The 16,320-nt window shown below is 41.5% G+C and overlaps 1 protein-coding gene across 1 annotated transcript in view; it reads left to right on the plus strand.

The window, feature by feature from the left end:
- LOC143625586 (large ribosomal subunit protein eL27-like) overlaps positions 1–13,264 on the plus strand; it is a 34,469-nt gene extending 21,205 nt beyond the window's left edge. The window contains exon 3 of the mRNA XM_077095883.1: positions 12,855–13,264. Coding sequence (XP_076951998.1) covers positions 12,855–13,264 — 410 coding nt within the window. The remainder of the gene's footprint in view (positions 1–12,854) is intronic.
- Positions 13,265–16,320: the final 3,056 nt, after the last annotated feature.

Below are 16,320 nucleotides of genomic sequence, written 5' to 3' on the forward strand. Positions count from 1 at the left end.
GGCAGATTCATTCTTTAACGTTGAGGTTCTGGATGCTGGTGATGAAGCAAGTGCATCAGATGTGCACTTTGCTGGTGAGGTTAGGGCCGAGGATGTTGCGGGCGAAGAAAGGCCTGCGAAGAGGCAAAAGAAGAAGGTTACAAGGAAGTATCGGAGTTTATTTTCTGATCTCCCACGTCCTCCAACGTTACAATCAGTTGGGACTTCGTCTGCTGCTCCTCCCGTTCAACAAGCACCGCCACCAACACAGCAACCAGCACCACAATCAGCACCACAACCGACTAGTCAACCTCAACCAGAAATGTCTATACCTCCTAAGGTTGCAACAGAACTAGCTGATCTTCACAAGGCTATGATGAAGATGTTCATGTTCAAGACTGAGCAAGAAGAGCTGAATAGACGGCAAGAAGAACAAAATCGACTGAAAGATGAGCAGATTGCCAAACTTCAAGCCGAAAACGACATGCTCAGAATTGAAAACACTCAGCTGAATGCGACTGTCGCTGAACAGGGCTCTTCTATCAAGGAACTACGAGAGTCGAATCTAAGCCTTGAGGAGAAAGTAACAGAATTGAAAGGAGATGTTCTACGTTTGGAAGGTCCAACAAATGTTGATGTGGACACAGACGAACTTGAGTCTTCAGATGATGGTGGTGAAGGTACTAAAGAGTGAGTTGAGTGAATGTAGTGAGGATTTAAATGTTAAATCTTGTTAAATGATGATTTTTGTATAAACTCAGTTTCATATGTAATGATATTGTATTTCATGTTTATGATATTACATATGTTTACTTAAAATTGTTGTTACATTGTGGTTGTTTAATCAAACAGGTGATGATGATCCGTTTAATGTCCAACCGCTGCAATCAAAAACAGCAGCAGAATTTTTCACGTTTCTACTGGACCATCCAAATGAGCAGCGAAACTTCGCAAGTGGAGACTTGGAAGAAGGTGAAATTTCTCATAATTTCACAGAAGAAGAATTGGAACAAATGTTTGAGTTATCCAATGTAGAAACAGGCAAGTATCTGGCTTTGCCTCTAACAGAACAAACGTCTTCTTCTACTGCTACACCTGATTCATCATCATCTACGGCCACTGATCCCTCACACGTCGATCCCTCTCAATTTGATGACGTTGAAATGGAAGACTTGTCAAAGGAAGAGTATCCTGAATACTATACGTCTCAAAATGACGATCTTCCTAACTCTGCAAGTTTCTTCCAAAATGTAACAGAGGAGGAAATACAGAAAAAGGCTGAAGAAAGGTCAAACAATATGGAACAGCCTTCTGAAGCGGATCAAGCCGAATTTTTAGAGAAAACTGAGGAATGCAAGAAAGCATTCAATGCTATTCTTGAGAAGATAAAATCCAGACGACAAGCGAAGCCGACCATTCCTCATACAACGTCATATAAGATGAAGGGTCGCAGAACTTCAGGAGAAATTATCGCTTGGGCATGTCTGAAGGATCTTAACTGTGTAGCTGTCAAGAGAGAAAGGGGAGTTGAATACTTTCAACGTATTACTGATTTGAAGACCCTTCATACTTATGATCTGAACCGTCTAAATTATCTTGATATGCTATACGCCAACTCATCTCCATTTGCCACGTATTATCAGAGTGTATTGCGAAAAGAGTACAACACAAAATGGAAGATGATCACACCACAAAGGCCGAAGAGATATGTAAGCAAAAAGGAGATCGATCCGATCACCAACAGGCCAAAAGTTATTTTGAAGTACATGCCACCACTCACAATGAAGAAGATTCCTCTTAGAAAGATGAAGCAGGACTTCTACAAATCATTCAGGCATTGGTACTATGATGGAAGACTGCATGAGGCAGTTATTGTGCTCAATGACTATGGAAACTGGAGTACAATTCGTATTTTTGATCCAATGTGGCTCACAAATTTGTCACGGGAGGATGTCTATACGTTGTACAAGACAGAGATTCTTTACGCTCCCGAAGATATAGAGCAAGCGTTAACGTACAGAAATGTCATTAGGATTTGCTTTGCCTATGATATACATGCAGGATCAAATTGGAAAGAACAACAGAAGAAGTATGCCCAAGAAACTGAAGATTAATTGTCATGTTTATCGTTTATCTTGTTTCTTGTTGTAATTCAAAGTTAAATCTTCTGGTTGTAATTGTTTTGAATTGAATGAAATATGATTTGGAATATTGTGATAGATTATGCTTTAATGTCAATTTTACAAATCTAATACAATTGTGCTTAAATGTTAATCCGAAATTCCAATTGACAGCGTCTTAGGATATGCGGAACCTATGGTAAGTCTGACTGACTGTACCATTTGATCAAGAGAGAACTCCATGAAGAAAGGAGTTTGTGGATGCAACGTATGCACCACTAGTTTTGAGAAAAGAGAGAGTGAGATAACTCCAAGGGGGAGTTACGGTCGAGCAAGAGAACTCGATTGGTTCAAGCAAATAGAACTGGCTCCAAGGGGGAGTTTGTTAGGACATGAAATGTCACATGTATGTCCCCAGTTCTATCAGGTTGGTTCAACATGAAACCAACGATCGTGAAACCAAGTTAACGTACTGAAAATGTCAAACGAAGCTGATTCGATCGAATCAGTGACTGATTCGATCGAACCAGATCTCATTCGATCGAACCAGATCTCATTCGATCGAATGAGTATCTCATTCGATCGAATGAGTCTTCGGTATATAAACGTTACTTGTGAAATTTCACAAGAAGAGAGAACAGAACACACACTCACGAACCAGCAGCCTACAGAAACACTCTCAATCGTTCTTCGTGTTCTTGGTCGTTTCCTCCAATCCTAGGCGTCAAACCCCTTTAGGAATCGTACCTACGTGCCCGTTGATCATCACCGAATCGCCGTGTTAGAGGATTCCGCACTCTAACACGTTGCCCCGTGAATCGTTGGGAAACCGAGTCCCGAATCGGTCGCCTCATCGAAGATTGCCCAATACATTATTAAGTCAGCGGAAGACGATATGAGCTTACACGTCTATATATTGGGATACACGCCAACGTCTGAGAGGGAATTTCTATAGTTGGTTGTTTTTAAACAGATTGTTTTGTCTGAAGATGTCAGCAATGGAGAACACTTTGCATCATTAACTGAGAGTTCAGTCTAAGGGGGAATCTGCTGCAATGATGGTATTCTACCACGTGATTATCAAGCCAGAGCAGAGATTGACTGAAGATTGCAAGAGGTGTTTACAGCAATTCGCAAGCAACGTCCAAGGGGGAATATGTTGGTGCATGTTTTGTGGCCGTCGCTTGGCGAATAGTTTAGAATGTTTATGTTGTATGCTGTACACCTAGATAGTGGTCCACGCCGAAAGTCATCCATTCGAAAGAGCATTTTCAAATGGATACTCATTCGATCGAACCAGTCTCTGATTCGATCGAATGAGTCTGCTATTCGATCGAATAGGACTCATTCGATCGAATGAGTCCTGATCGAATAGCAGTGGGTATAAATACCCAGCTTTCAGGCGTGGTTTGTTAAGGATTTGCGTGCCCGGCGCCCAGGTGCTGTCTGGATGAGGGGGGAGGCCATGCTCGACCTCCCCCTGCCATAGATCGTGATTTCAGTGTTTAACAAGCATGTAATCTTTCGTTTTTATCAATGAAATCGTTTGTTTCATGTTTGTTTCTATCCGTCTTTGGTTATCAAACCTTCCGTCTCGAACCGGCTCGGATCGTCTCGGTCCCGGCAGAACCAACACCGTGTTTAAAGGTGTGTAGGGTAATCGAATCGATTAATCATGTTCATTAACGTTTTTCATCGTTTTTCGAACCCTTAACAACCGATTTTCAAACGTATCTTTACGTGTTCATAATCAATCTAATCGTCTACATCGTCATTAAATCAAGTTTTACGAGATCCGCAAGCTCAAAATTGACCAAATCACGTCGTTCGATAAACCTAACTGATGCCGTTTCATATTCGGCAAAGTTACAGTTTAGGCGAAGTTGTCCGTAACTTCGCCTGAGGTTTAACTTCGCCTGATAATTATTTTTAAAACAGTTTATGAGGCGATGTTGTGGTTAGGCGAAGTTACCATTAACTTCGCCTGGACTTTTTTACTTAACAGTTAACAGACGAAGTTAAAGTTGAAGCGAAGTTGTTTCCCAACTTCGCCCCACCTTTAACTTCGCCTATACTGAAAAGATCACAACTTCGCTCATGGTAACAGGCGAACTTGTGATTTGCTTTGTCGCTTATCTAACTTAGTCTGTTTGGTGCAGATATGGCTGCTATAGATGGTGCAGGCGGTGATGACGGTGGTGATAACCAGAGACAGTTCTTCCCGGGTCACAACATGTATATAACATTAGACCCGGAGGCGAGCGGAGTTGATAATTTCCGCGAAATCATCACATTCCTACTACGCTCGCGTATATTCCACGCGATTACGACAACACAGCCAATATCCTTGCCAAACATTGAGGATTTTTGGCAGACCGTGGAATATGATTGTAGGGTCGAGCCCCCGTTGATGCGAGCAACAGTCAACAATCACATTGTTCAGTTCTCATCTGAACAGATCCGGGCGGCTTTACGTTTTGGAGATGAGACGAGGGATGACCCGACAGACTTTGTAGCTCCTTTCCGTGATGGAGCGTTTTTGAGGATGGGATACTCAGGTCCCTTGGGAGATACGCAGAGAAGGAAGGGGTTTTTACTTGACCAGTGGCGCTTTCTCATGCATGTCAAGATTGTTTGCATGTCAGGGAGAAAGGCGGGCACTGATGGCATGGGCGCGACCATGCAGTCGGCAATGACTGCTCTGACTTATAATAAGCGTTACAGCTTTCGTCAGATGGTCTTCTACGAGATCGATCGACAACGAAGAGCGGTAGCGCGTGAGAGATTTATCATGTATCCAAGATTTCTCTAAATGATCTTGGATAATGTTGCTCCAACGCTACCTAGCGCCGACCAATCCGATACGTAGAAAGTGTGAGCAAAAGGATCTTTGCCCAATGCAGATCCTCCAGTGCGAGGAGCAAACCTGAGCTCCGTCCTCGACATACTCCACTATTCGGGTACTTAATCAACCCGGGGTATGTGCCTGCTCGTGGGGACGAGTTTCGGGACCCGGCACCACAACAGGCAGGAGCACCTCAAGCTATATCTGCTGCTCCTGTTGTGTCACCGGAGGAGAACATAGATCTTGACGCAGAGTTTGGCGGTCAGGGATTTTTTGACATGGAAAGCGTTGATCCAGAGGAGAATGTACAGGTCTCGGTTGAACAAGCTTCGGGTGTGAATGTTACTAGGGCAGCTACAACGGTGGCTGACTCAGATTCTGATGATGAATTGACCTAAGCGAGAGGGATTTTGGTAACACATGAACGGACTCATGGGAAAAGAAAGAGAGCTGATGATGATAGTGAGTCAGACTATGAAGAAGAAGTTCAATAGTTGATCCGGAGATCAAGAAGGGAACGGATAGGTGCAGGATCGGGAGCCGGTGAGAGCTCGAGGGTGGTACGTTTCACCCCACCCGCACTGTCCGGTATGACAATGGTTCCCTCATCATTACAGGTTACAAGGCCAAGCGCCACGGACATTCCCGTGGTGGCTACCTCATCTTCATTTGGCCTCCCACTCACTTCATTTCAACTATCGGCTCCGGAGATTGTCTCGTTGCCACCTCCAACTCTTACTCCAACGGAGGTCGTGGCACATTTTATTGAGTCGATGGTTGTGGCCACTGCAGGGTTATCGGTGACGATACCACCTGCGGTTACGTCTACTTCTGAGGTCCCGGATACATCGGCAATCCCTCCTCAGTACACTCACGATATATCTCATATGAGGTTTGATTTCGATGCAACCCTATCAGACTCTGAACGAATAGCAACACTTGAACGGGTCGTGGCAGAGCAGTCAAGGATTAATCTTATCCAGACCCAGGCTATTCAACGCCTAGTTGCAGAGAATCAGATGCAGTCGTCCCTGCTGGTAGAACATGGAAAAATCATAGATGCTCTGAAGGAGTTCTTGGCATCTCAGGGGGAGACGAGCTGTAAAGGCGATGAGTTGAGGACCAAGAGGAGAAATGATCGAGACGATGATCCCAATGCATCGAAAGGTGCAGGTGGTGAGTTGCCAAGAACTGTACAAGCTCTTGGGACTTCCACAACTCAGGGGGAGTCGACAACTGCAGCTGGTGGTGATGATGTGGTGGTAGTGGAGGTTGAGGAGATGGATGATGACTTTATGTGTGATGATGATGTATTACCGAGTGATGAGATAGAGAAGATTGGTGAACAAATTGTGATTGATAATGAGATAGAAAAGGGAGAGATAGTAGAAGAGAATGTAGAGCATGAGATACCAGAAGTCGATAATGCAGATATGAGTAAAGAGATGGGAAATGATGAGACTGAATGGGAAGAGCAGCCTAGATGGAAAGAAGGCTATGCTCAGTGGTTCGTCAAAACGAAGAAACCAGCGGTCCCTACTATGTTTAAGAAGACTTACAACATTAGAGGCTATGCTGAAGCGAGAAAAGGGATTATTTGCTGGATATACGATGAGCAGTTGAGGCTCTTCGTGATTAGGAGATATGATGGTATTCAGTACTTCAAAAGAATGTTGAGATCGTTGAACACACTGCCAGAATGTGAAGTGAAAGACTTAGCCAGATTGGGATTGATAAATCGAAGTGATGATAATATGGCTAGGGTCATCGGGAAGATAGTATGGAAGGAGAGTATAAAGGAAAAGAAGTTCGAGCTGCTGAAACCACAGAAGGGTAAACTTATCAAAGATAAAGATAGAGGGTTGAGAGCAGATGGCAAGCCTTGGATGATTATGAAGTATAAACCGATCCGGTGTTTGAAAGAAGTGCCGATGAAACAAATGCCCAAGGATGTGCTCAAAGAGTTGAAGTGGTGGTATGTAGATTGTGAGACAGCTGAAGCAGTGATGGAAGACGAAGATGAACAAGAGCTGCTGAGAGTCTATGATTCGATGCATCTAGTGAACCTGTCTCGAGCTGATCTGCAGGTGCTGAATGAGAAGAAAATCTTTTATATTCCTGCTTGGAAAGACGAAGCGAGGAAATATCAAAGAGTTGTTTCGGTATGTGTACGAGAAGGAGTGAATGCTAAAAGATGAAGATTCAAGATTGTTGAAGATTACAAGACACGTGTTTGAAGATAAAGAGATGAAGCTACTGCCAAGGGGGAGTCTGTTGGTACATGATGTCAGTAGTTCAGTGTCTAGTGTCTGTAATCGAGTCGTTTGGATTTGTGTTTGTATGTAAGCGAAGTTAGCTCACAAGTTCGCTGATACAGGCGAACTTGTGAACTAAGCGAAGTTAGTGACAACTTCGCCTGAACATGCCAGGCGAAGTTGTCGTGTTATATATTGATTAGGTTACGGCTTAATCAATAACATTAGGAGGGATTCAATCAGAGTATTCAGTTTACGTGTAACGAGTCCAGTATTAGTGATACATATCACGTGTTTAAGGTTGCAATATAACGAGTATTTGTTTATTGTAACGTGTGTTTAATCGTATCGTCTTCTACACTCGTAACGTCTTACGTAGGGATTCCGCACCTACGTAAAACGAGATATCTCGTGTAGATCCGGCTGGGAACCTACAGTTGGTATCAGAGCTTTTGCTCGATTGTGTGGTTCGGGATTATCACGCGGGTGTAGAAATCGTTCCATTCGACTATTCGCGGGACGAATTTTCTGAGTTTTTGTGTTATACTCACCTCCTACAATCATAAACAACCCATAACACCTTCACAAACCTCGTAAAATCCAGAAATCTAACCTGCATATTCATCGTGTTCATCAGGCGAAGTTGCCGTCACTGTTCGTAGGGTTTCAGCGAAGATATAAGGTTAAGCGAAGTTATCCATAACTTCGCCTACCTTCTCAAGTTCGCCTATATCAGCGAAGTTACCCACAACTTCGCCTACTTCACAAGTTCGCTTACCTTAAGCGAAGTTATCTACAACTTCGCCAAATCAGGCGAATTTAAAAAGAAAGCGAAGTTCAGAATCAGCGAAGTTATCCACAACTTCGCCTACAGTACTGTTAAAAATAAAATTTTTATTTTTCGGGTTTCTGTGTGTTTCGTGAAAGATGTCTTCAATCAACATTACGGAACTAGTTAAGATGGAAGTGGAAGCGGGTTCAGCTACAAAGGCACCAAAGATGCTTAAGAAAACCGATTATGTAGCGTGGAAAGATCGTTTTGAACAATATGTCAAGTACCAAGATGCTAAGATGTGGGTATGCATACAAGATGGTTACATTCCACCTACTGCTGAGTATGAGGGTCGTGATTAGATAAAGAAATACAAAGAGATGGAAGAAGAAGAGAAGAAAATGTATGAGGCTGAAAGCAAAGCTCATGCTGCGATTACTATGGCTCTTCCACAAGAGATTCTACACACCTTCAGAAAGTATAAGAATGCTAGAGAGCTTTGGGAAGCTCTTGAAAACCGTTTTGAGGGTAATGTGGGAATTCGTGCTTAAAAGATTAAACTACTTAAAACCCAATTCTCGGTCTTCAAGTACTTGAAGAATGAATCACTTGATGATATCATCACTAGATATTATCATCTGATGACCGAACTCAACAATTATTCAATTTCTTACAAAGAAGATGAAATTGTTGAAAAGCTTCTTGATGCTCTCCCACCGAAATGGGAGATGTACACTGTGTTGATAAGAGAAGACAAAGACTTTGCTGACTATGACCTGGAAACAGCAGTTAACAAGCTACGAACTTTTGAACTAAACATGGTTCGAAAAGAGACACCTACTGATCAGGTTCAAGATCCAGGAAAGTATGGTGCAAAGGTTAATACAAGTTCAAGTTCGAAGTCTGATTCGTCTGCTTACTACTCAAAGGGAGAGTCGGGCGCTAACTCAACACATGAAGGTCATGTATCTCTCAACATGAATGGTGATGTATGCTTTGTAGCTGGAGGATCAAATGCTTCTAACCCTCAAGCAACCAAGGGTAGTTTTACCCTAAGTGTTTCGAACAACAACTACTCAAGGATGCCCATGAGTATTAAATCTGCTGAACAGCAGTTTGCTCTCTATGCATCCTTTATTGCTTCGTATGAAAAATACATTCAGGGTAAGATTGTTGATCCAGCAATATTGGAGGAAGACTATGATCAGATCGATGCTGATGATCTGGAAGAGATGGATCTGCAGTGGCAGATGGCGATGATTGTGAGAAGGGTTAAGAGGTTTATGAAGAAGACAGGAAGGAAGTTTGTTGGTGAGAGACCCGGTTTTGACAAGTCAAAGGTGCGCTGTTACAACTGTCAACAGAATTGCCACTTTGCGAAGGAGTGCACGAATGAGAGAGTTGAACGTAGTCAGAACAGGTCAACACACCAGAATGGGGGTGGTAATGATAATAGAGCCATGATTTCCAGACAGAATTGGGAATATAACTGGAATCTGCATGTTGAAGAAGTGTTCGAACAGGCCAATATGGCGAACATCGAAACTGCAGATACTGGGGAAGTGACTGGCGAAAGTGAAGCTTACATGGCAGAGGCTCAAAATGAAGCTTGTATGGCAGATGTGAAAGATCAGCTCACCGAGGTAAGTACTAAACTCCCTTGCACTAAGTGTGAAAATCTGTCTGAACAATTGAATACTATAACTGATCAGTATGTTAGTTTGGATGCTCAATTTAAAACCTTAAAAGAAGAACATCATTTCACTAAAGCTAGAGAAAATAGTTATAAAATAAAAATAAAAGCTAGTGAAAAAGATATTAGAAGTCTTAAAGCAAATCTAGCTGAAAAAATTAAAGTAATTGATCTGAGCTATGAAGTGTTAGAAGAAAAAACCAAACTAATAGCTGAAAGGGATAAACAGATAGCTGATCACCAGGTGAAAGTGGTGGAACTTAACAGGAAACTTGAGAAATTTAGAAATTCCACCGTTATATTTGATCACCTCGTTAGTGATCAAGGTTCCCCAGTTAAAAGGGGAGGAATTGGATATCATGAAGTTCCGCCACCGTACAATCATAATTACACTTATGATCCTAGTAATCAGAAATCTGTTGATGTTGATTATAGTCAGACAGTTCCGGTTAAGGTTACAATTAAAGAACCAGAAGTTAGTAAAGGCGAAACAAGTAAGCCTTTTTCAAATGTTAAGATTTCTGCTCCAAGTCCTGTCTCATCAAACTCGGACAAGTCATCTGTGTCGTGTGAGACAAAAGAAAAGGCAGTGTTACCAAAAAGTGGAGAGAAACATAAAACAACTGAAAAGAAATCTCCACTAAACCCGTATGTCCCACCATATGTGAGACAAACGGGCAGTAATACAGCCTCAACATCTAAAACAACTACTGAAAAGAAAGTTGAACACAGGAGTTGTTTCAGATGTAATCAATTAGGACACCTAATTGCTGATTGCCCTCTGAAGCAGAGATTCAGAGGTGTGAGGCCTTCAAAAACTGAAAACATATCTAACAGTAACTATAATAGTGGTAAAACTGAAAACTCATCAAAGTTCAGAAATTGGACTAATTCAGGTTTTCAAAGAAAAAGATCTCAGTTTTTCACTGCTAACAACCAAACCATAAGTAATAATTCACTTAATTCTAGAAGGTTTGGATGGCCTCATAGTCAATCTCCAAGAAGGTATCCTTTCAGGACTTACAGAAACTATTCTGATACTAACTTTGGACAGCCAAGGTACGGGATGTATCGACCCAAGACCAATAGGTCTTGGGTCCCCAGATTTTAATCATTTGCTTTAATCGTGCAGGAACAGTTGAACAGGGCTGCAAACAATCAATGGGTTGTGGATAGCGGCTGTTCCCGGCACATGACGGGTAACAAGAAATTGTTACACGATTGGAAACCTGTTCAGGGAGGAAGAGTGAGTTTCGCTGGAGAGAGCGGTGGTAGGATTACAGGAATTGGGACGGTGACTAACGGAAAGATGACGTTAGAGAAAGTGAATTTTGTTGAAGAACTGAAGCGTAATCTGCTAAGTGTTTCGCAGATTTGTGACAAAGACTACACCGTGCATTTCACCAAGAATGAAGCGATTGTGCTATATCCTGGTTTCAAGATACCAGAGGATTGGATACTTATGAGGGCTCCAAGAGAAAAGAATACGTATATAATGGACATGAGGTCGACAGAAATGGCAATGGAAGAATCTTGTCTTCTGTCAAAAGCAACTGAATCGGAGTCCGAGTTATGGCATAGGAGAATGGGGCATATTCATCTTCGAAAAATGAACTACCTTGTCAAGAATGGGCTTGTGCTGGGTGTTCCCTTGAAGAATTTCAACTTTAAAGACCAATGCTTATCATGCAAAAAGGGAAAGCAACACAAGAAATCCCATCGCACCAAGAAGGTTAACTCAATTGTCAGTACCCTAGACTTACTTCACATGGATCTCTTTGGTCCCGTGAATGCAAAAAGCCTAGGAGGAACATCTTACTGCTTGGTGATCACTGATGATTTCTCTCGATACTCTTGGGTATATTTCCTGAATGAAACGGTTCAGATGGTAATAAATTTGATTACCAAAGTTGAGAACATTATGGGAAAAAGAGTTAAATTCATCAGGAGTGACAATGGGACTGAGTTCAAGAACTATCAGATGGAGCTCTTCTGCTTACAGAAAGGAATCGAACATCAGTTCAGCGCTCCGTATACTCCGCAACAAAATGGAGTGGCTGAGAGGAAGAACAGAACGTTAATTGAAGGAGCCAGAACCATGCTGGCTGATTCGAAACTTCCTGTGGTGTTCTGGGCTGAAGCTGTTGCAACAGCCTGTTATATCCTTAATAGAGTGTTAACCGTTAAAAGATTAAATAAAACATGTTATGAACTTATGCATGGGAGAAAGCCCAACTTGAGTGGTCTTGAACCATTCGGGTCCCCGTGTTCGATATTAAAGTCAAATTCTAAATTTGGTGAAGTAGCCGACGAAGGAATCTTAGTCGGATACGTTGTTGGGACTCCCAACAGACGAGTCTTTAATACATCGACCAGCAAGGTTGAGGTGGTCTGTAACACTGATATCACAAGTTACAAATCACCAAAACCAAGCACGGGACCCGCTGGGATTTTCGACTATGATAGACTTTTCAAATCTTTTAATATACCTTATTTGGATTGTGCAGAAGTAGATGAAAGAATTGCTTCGAAGATGATTTTTGATGAGGAAGACAATTATGTGCAAAGACCGAAGTATGATGAATGTCAGCCTTCCTCATCAAATGCTGTCAATACCCCTGCTGCCTCTACTGAAGAGGAATTTATCAATCCGTTTCACTCTCAACAACAATCACCCACTGATGAGCTACCTTCGAACCTGGAAGACAATCTAGATGTCAATGCGGTTCCGACTACGAGAATTCACAAAAATCACCCATTGGAGAATGTGATAGGTGATCTGTCCGACGGTGTACAAACAAGACAAAGCTTGAATGAGCACACATGTGTTTATACAAGCATTAAAGATTCAGGTATAATCAACGAATGCTTGTACACCTGCTTCATCAGCCAGATTGAACCAAAGAACTATCAAATGGCTCTCAAGGACAACTCGTGGGTCGAAGCCATGCAAGAAGAATTAGCCCAGTTTAAAAAGATGGAGGTATGGAACTTGGTTGCAAAACCAAAGAATGTGCATGCGATTGGCACAAAATGGGTCTTCAAATGCAAGAGAGATGGGAAAGGGATTTGTTTACGTGTAACGAGTATTCAATCAGAGTATTCAGTTTACGTGTTTAAGGTTCCTTTCCCTAAAAACCTGACAAACAACCCCGGCGGCGGCAGACCAAACCCTAACCCTAACAACCAGAATTGGTGAAGTTCCTAAAACCTAACAAGGCAGTAGTCGTCCTCAACGGCCGTTTCGCCGGCCGTAAAGCCGTCATCGTGAAGCAATTCGATGACGGAACACGTGACCGTCCGTACGGCCACTGCCTCGTCGCCGGAATCTCCAAGTACCCGAAGAAGGTGATCCGTAAGGACTCTGCAAAGAAGACTGCGAAGAAGTCACGCGTCAAGGCGTTTATTAAGCTCGTGAATTATAATCATATTATGCCGACGAGGTATACGCTTGATGTGGATTTGAAGGATGTGGTTTCGGTTGATGCGTTGCAGTCACGGGATAAGAAGGTGAGTGCGTGTAAGGAGACGAAGAAGCGGTTTGGGGACCGGTTTAAGAGTGGAAAGAACCGGTGGTTTTTTTCGAAACTCCGGTTCTGAGGAGGAAACCGGTTGGTTGGATTGTTTGTCAGGTTTTGGTTTATTTTTTTTGGGGTTTTGAGTTGGTTAAAGACTGATTATTAATGTTAGTTTACTACTTTGTTTAAAAAAAAAAAAAAAATCTGTTGGTACATGATGTCAGTAGTTCAGTGTCTAGTGTCTGTAATCGAGTCGTTTGGATTTGTGTTTGTATGTAAGCGAAGTTAGCTCACAAGTTCGCTGATACAGGCGAACTTGTGAACTAAGCGAAGTTAGTGACAACTTCGCCTGAACATGCCAGGCGAAGTTGTCGTGTTATATATTGATTAGGTTACGGCTTAATCAATAACATTAGGAGGGATTCAATCAGAGTATTCAGTTTACGTGTAACGAGTCCAGTATTAGTGATACATATCACGTGTTTAAGGTTGCAATATAACGAGTATTTGTTTATTGTAACGTGTGTTTAATCGTATCGTCTTCTACACTTGTAACGTCTTACGTAGGGATTCCGCACCTACGTAAAACGAGATATCTCGTGTAGATCCGGCTGGGAACCTACAGTTGTAGGTGAATCGATAGCTACAATCTTTGCAGGTAAATGGGTGAAGGAAGTTGAAAAAATCATGGAAGAAAATCCTGAAGATGAGTGGAGCTATGATGATGAGCCCAAAAAGAAATTTAGAAAGATTTATGCTAGAAAAAGAAAGATTGATGAGAAGACTGATGATTATCAAAATCAATCAAAGAAAAGGGCTAAGAAGGGTGATAAACCTGAATATTTTATTGAAAGTCTTAAGGAACATGAAAGCTCTGTGACGGCTGTTCCTATTTAAGGTTTTATGCCAGAAGCTGTGCCCGAACCAAATGAGCCAAGAATTGAAGCAGTGGATGATTCAACTAAACAAGATGATGATATTGAAGTTGATGACAGTGCAGATGATGACAATGTTGGTGAGAGAACTGCTGATGCTGAAACGATTATCTCCCCATAAGTTGAAATAACTGATGAGCAAAGGGAAAACATACAGCAAAGTCTTGAGGATGCAAGGAGGAATAATCCTCTGATTGTGAGTTTAATAAGACATGGGTATGGATTTTGAAGCTTTGGCTCCTCTATATGATGAGGAGTTGCAAAGATTAGTGGACAAAGAAGCTTATGAGATAAAGAGAAAGATTGAAAAGAAAAATAGAGATTCCATGAAATATAGAGATTATTTGAGACTACTTGGTTTGTCTGATAAAGACTTAAGTATGATGAAGTTTGATGAATTGGAAAGACATTATAATATGAATGTTGAAACAACAGAGAGAGAGGAGAGGGAAAGATTGGCAAGAGAGGTGAAAAAAAATGAAAAGATTGATGAAAAGATATGGTGGGAAGTGTAAGTACCTGATTGAAAAAAGTTGAATCCCATTCAGGAAACTGTCTATGAAAGATGAACCAGACAAAACTGCTAAACGACCAAGACTTGTGACACTGGCTGAAAAGAATAAAGTTGAAAATAAATGGAAATGGGAAGATGACAGATTGATGACTGCTAGGGGAAGTTTGAGTGAAATTTAAGGTATGAGCAGAAATGAAAGACTAAACTTTTACCTTTCTGAACTTGAAAAGGATAAACAAGAGAGAGCTCAAGCTTCAAAGACTGCTAAAATCCCTATCACTGTACAAGTAAAACCCGAACCAGTCGAATATAGAGATCTATGGGAAGATGAGAACAGGATCAGAACCCTTAAAGGGTCAATGATGACTAAAGGAATGATTGAGACTATGTTTGATCTCCTTGGTAAAGCTCAACTGAAAGAACTATTTTATGAAAAGAAGGAATACTAGGAGAGACTGGAGGCTGAATAGAGGAATCCACATAATTTTGAAGCTGGACCCAGTGGAGTTCGCTTTGTTCCAGCCGTTTAGCTTGGAAATCAAACTGTGACTATGATGATTGAAAAACTGGCCCAAGTAGTCAGTGAGAGTATTGATGAGTTGAGGGCTATGCTAGTTGAAATGATAATTTCAATATATGAGAAGAAATTTGGGGCTTTGGGGGCCACTAAACCCAGAAAAGCAGTACACTCTAGGCCCTCAGCCTCGAGACCACAAGTCCCTGCAACTGGAGTCACACAACGACGATCAGAAAGGCCACCATCTGATGTGGACCTTCCAAAAATACTTTTCTATTACTCTGTTGCTGAATCATTGAAGGTTGTAATGAGGAGTGGAGATTTGCAAGATATCATCTTTATGGATGATTTTGCTCAGTTTAAAAAAGGAACAATTGGAGAAAATGGCAAGCCTGGAATTGTATGATTATCATTGTAGAAATAAGCTTGCAGGAAGGCAACAGAATGAACTGTCCAAATACTTGAAGGAGCAAGCAAGCAATGGATTTCCTTTGCTAAATAAGAAGAGAAAATGGAAGATGACTGAGCATGAAAAGAATAGAAGAGCAAAGAGGATGAGAAATATCACAGGTGCTGAATTTAAATATATTACACAAGTAAGGGAGAGAGACACTTTGGTAAACATGATGGTTTCTATAAGTATGAGAAGAAGGATGACAAGGCCGAACTGCAAAGTGCAGAAGAATGGTAGGATTGCAAGAATTGACAACAAGGAAGATGATGATTCCTACATTCTTAGAAATTCAAATGGACATGCCTTGGGGATTATCAAAACCAATGAAGACCTAACTTTCCTGCATGATGATGATTTAAGGGATATTATGGAGTGGACTGTACCTGAAAATCACCCTTATCATCAGTTGTTGTTCATATTAAAGGAAAGAGCAGGATCTGTGAGATTGGGAAGAAGACAAGTTGCTTTAAGCTCCAGAAGATAAAGACAATGTTCATAGCTTAGGTTTTGATTTGTAATGTCCACTGGACAGAATTTCCACTTGTAATATTTTGACTTTAATATGTAATTTTAATTACGAAATTTGATGTAACTCCGAGCACACTTAGACCTCCGAGCAAGCTTTTTACCTAACCTAGCAAGGTATTTTGCCTTTCGGGAAAGGTATCTTCTTGAAGTCTTCTTAAGTGATAATCCTAGCAGGGTTCAGTTTGTCTAG

This window comes from Bidens hawaiensis, unplaced genomic scaffold, assembly GCF_021521415.1.
Source record: "Bidens hawaiensis isolate Kalapana, Puna unplaced genomic scaffold, B.hawaiensis_p1.1 tig00004124_1, whole genome shotgun sequence".
Lineage (NCBI taxonomy): Eukaryota > Viridiplantae > Streptophyta > Magnoliopsida > Asterales > Asteraceae > Bidens > Bidens hawaiensis.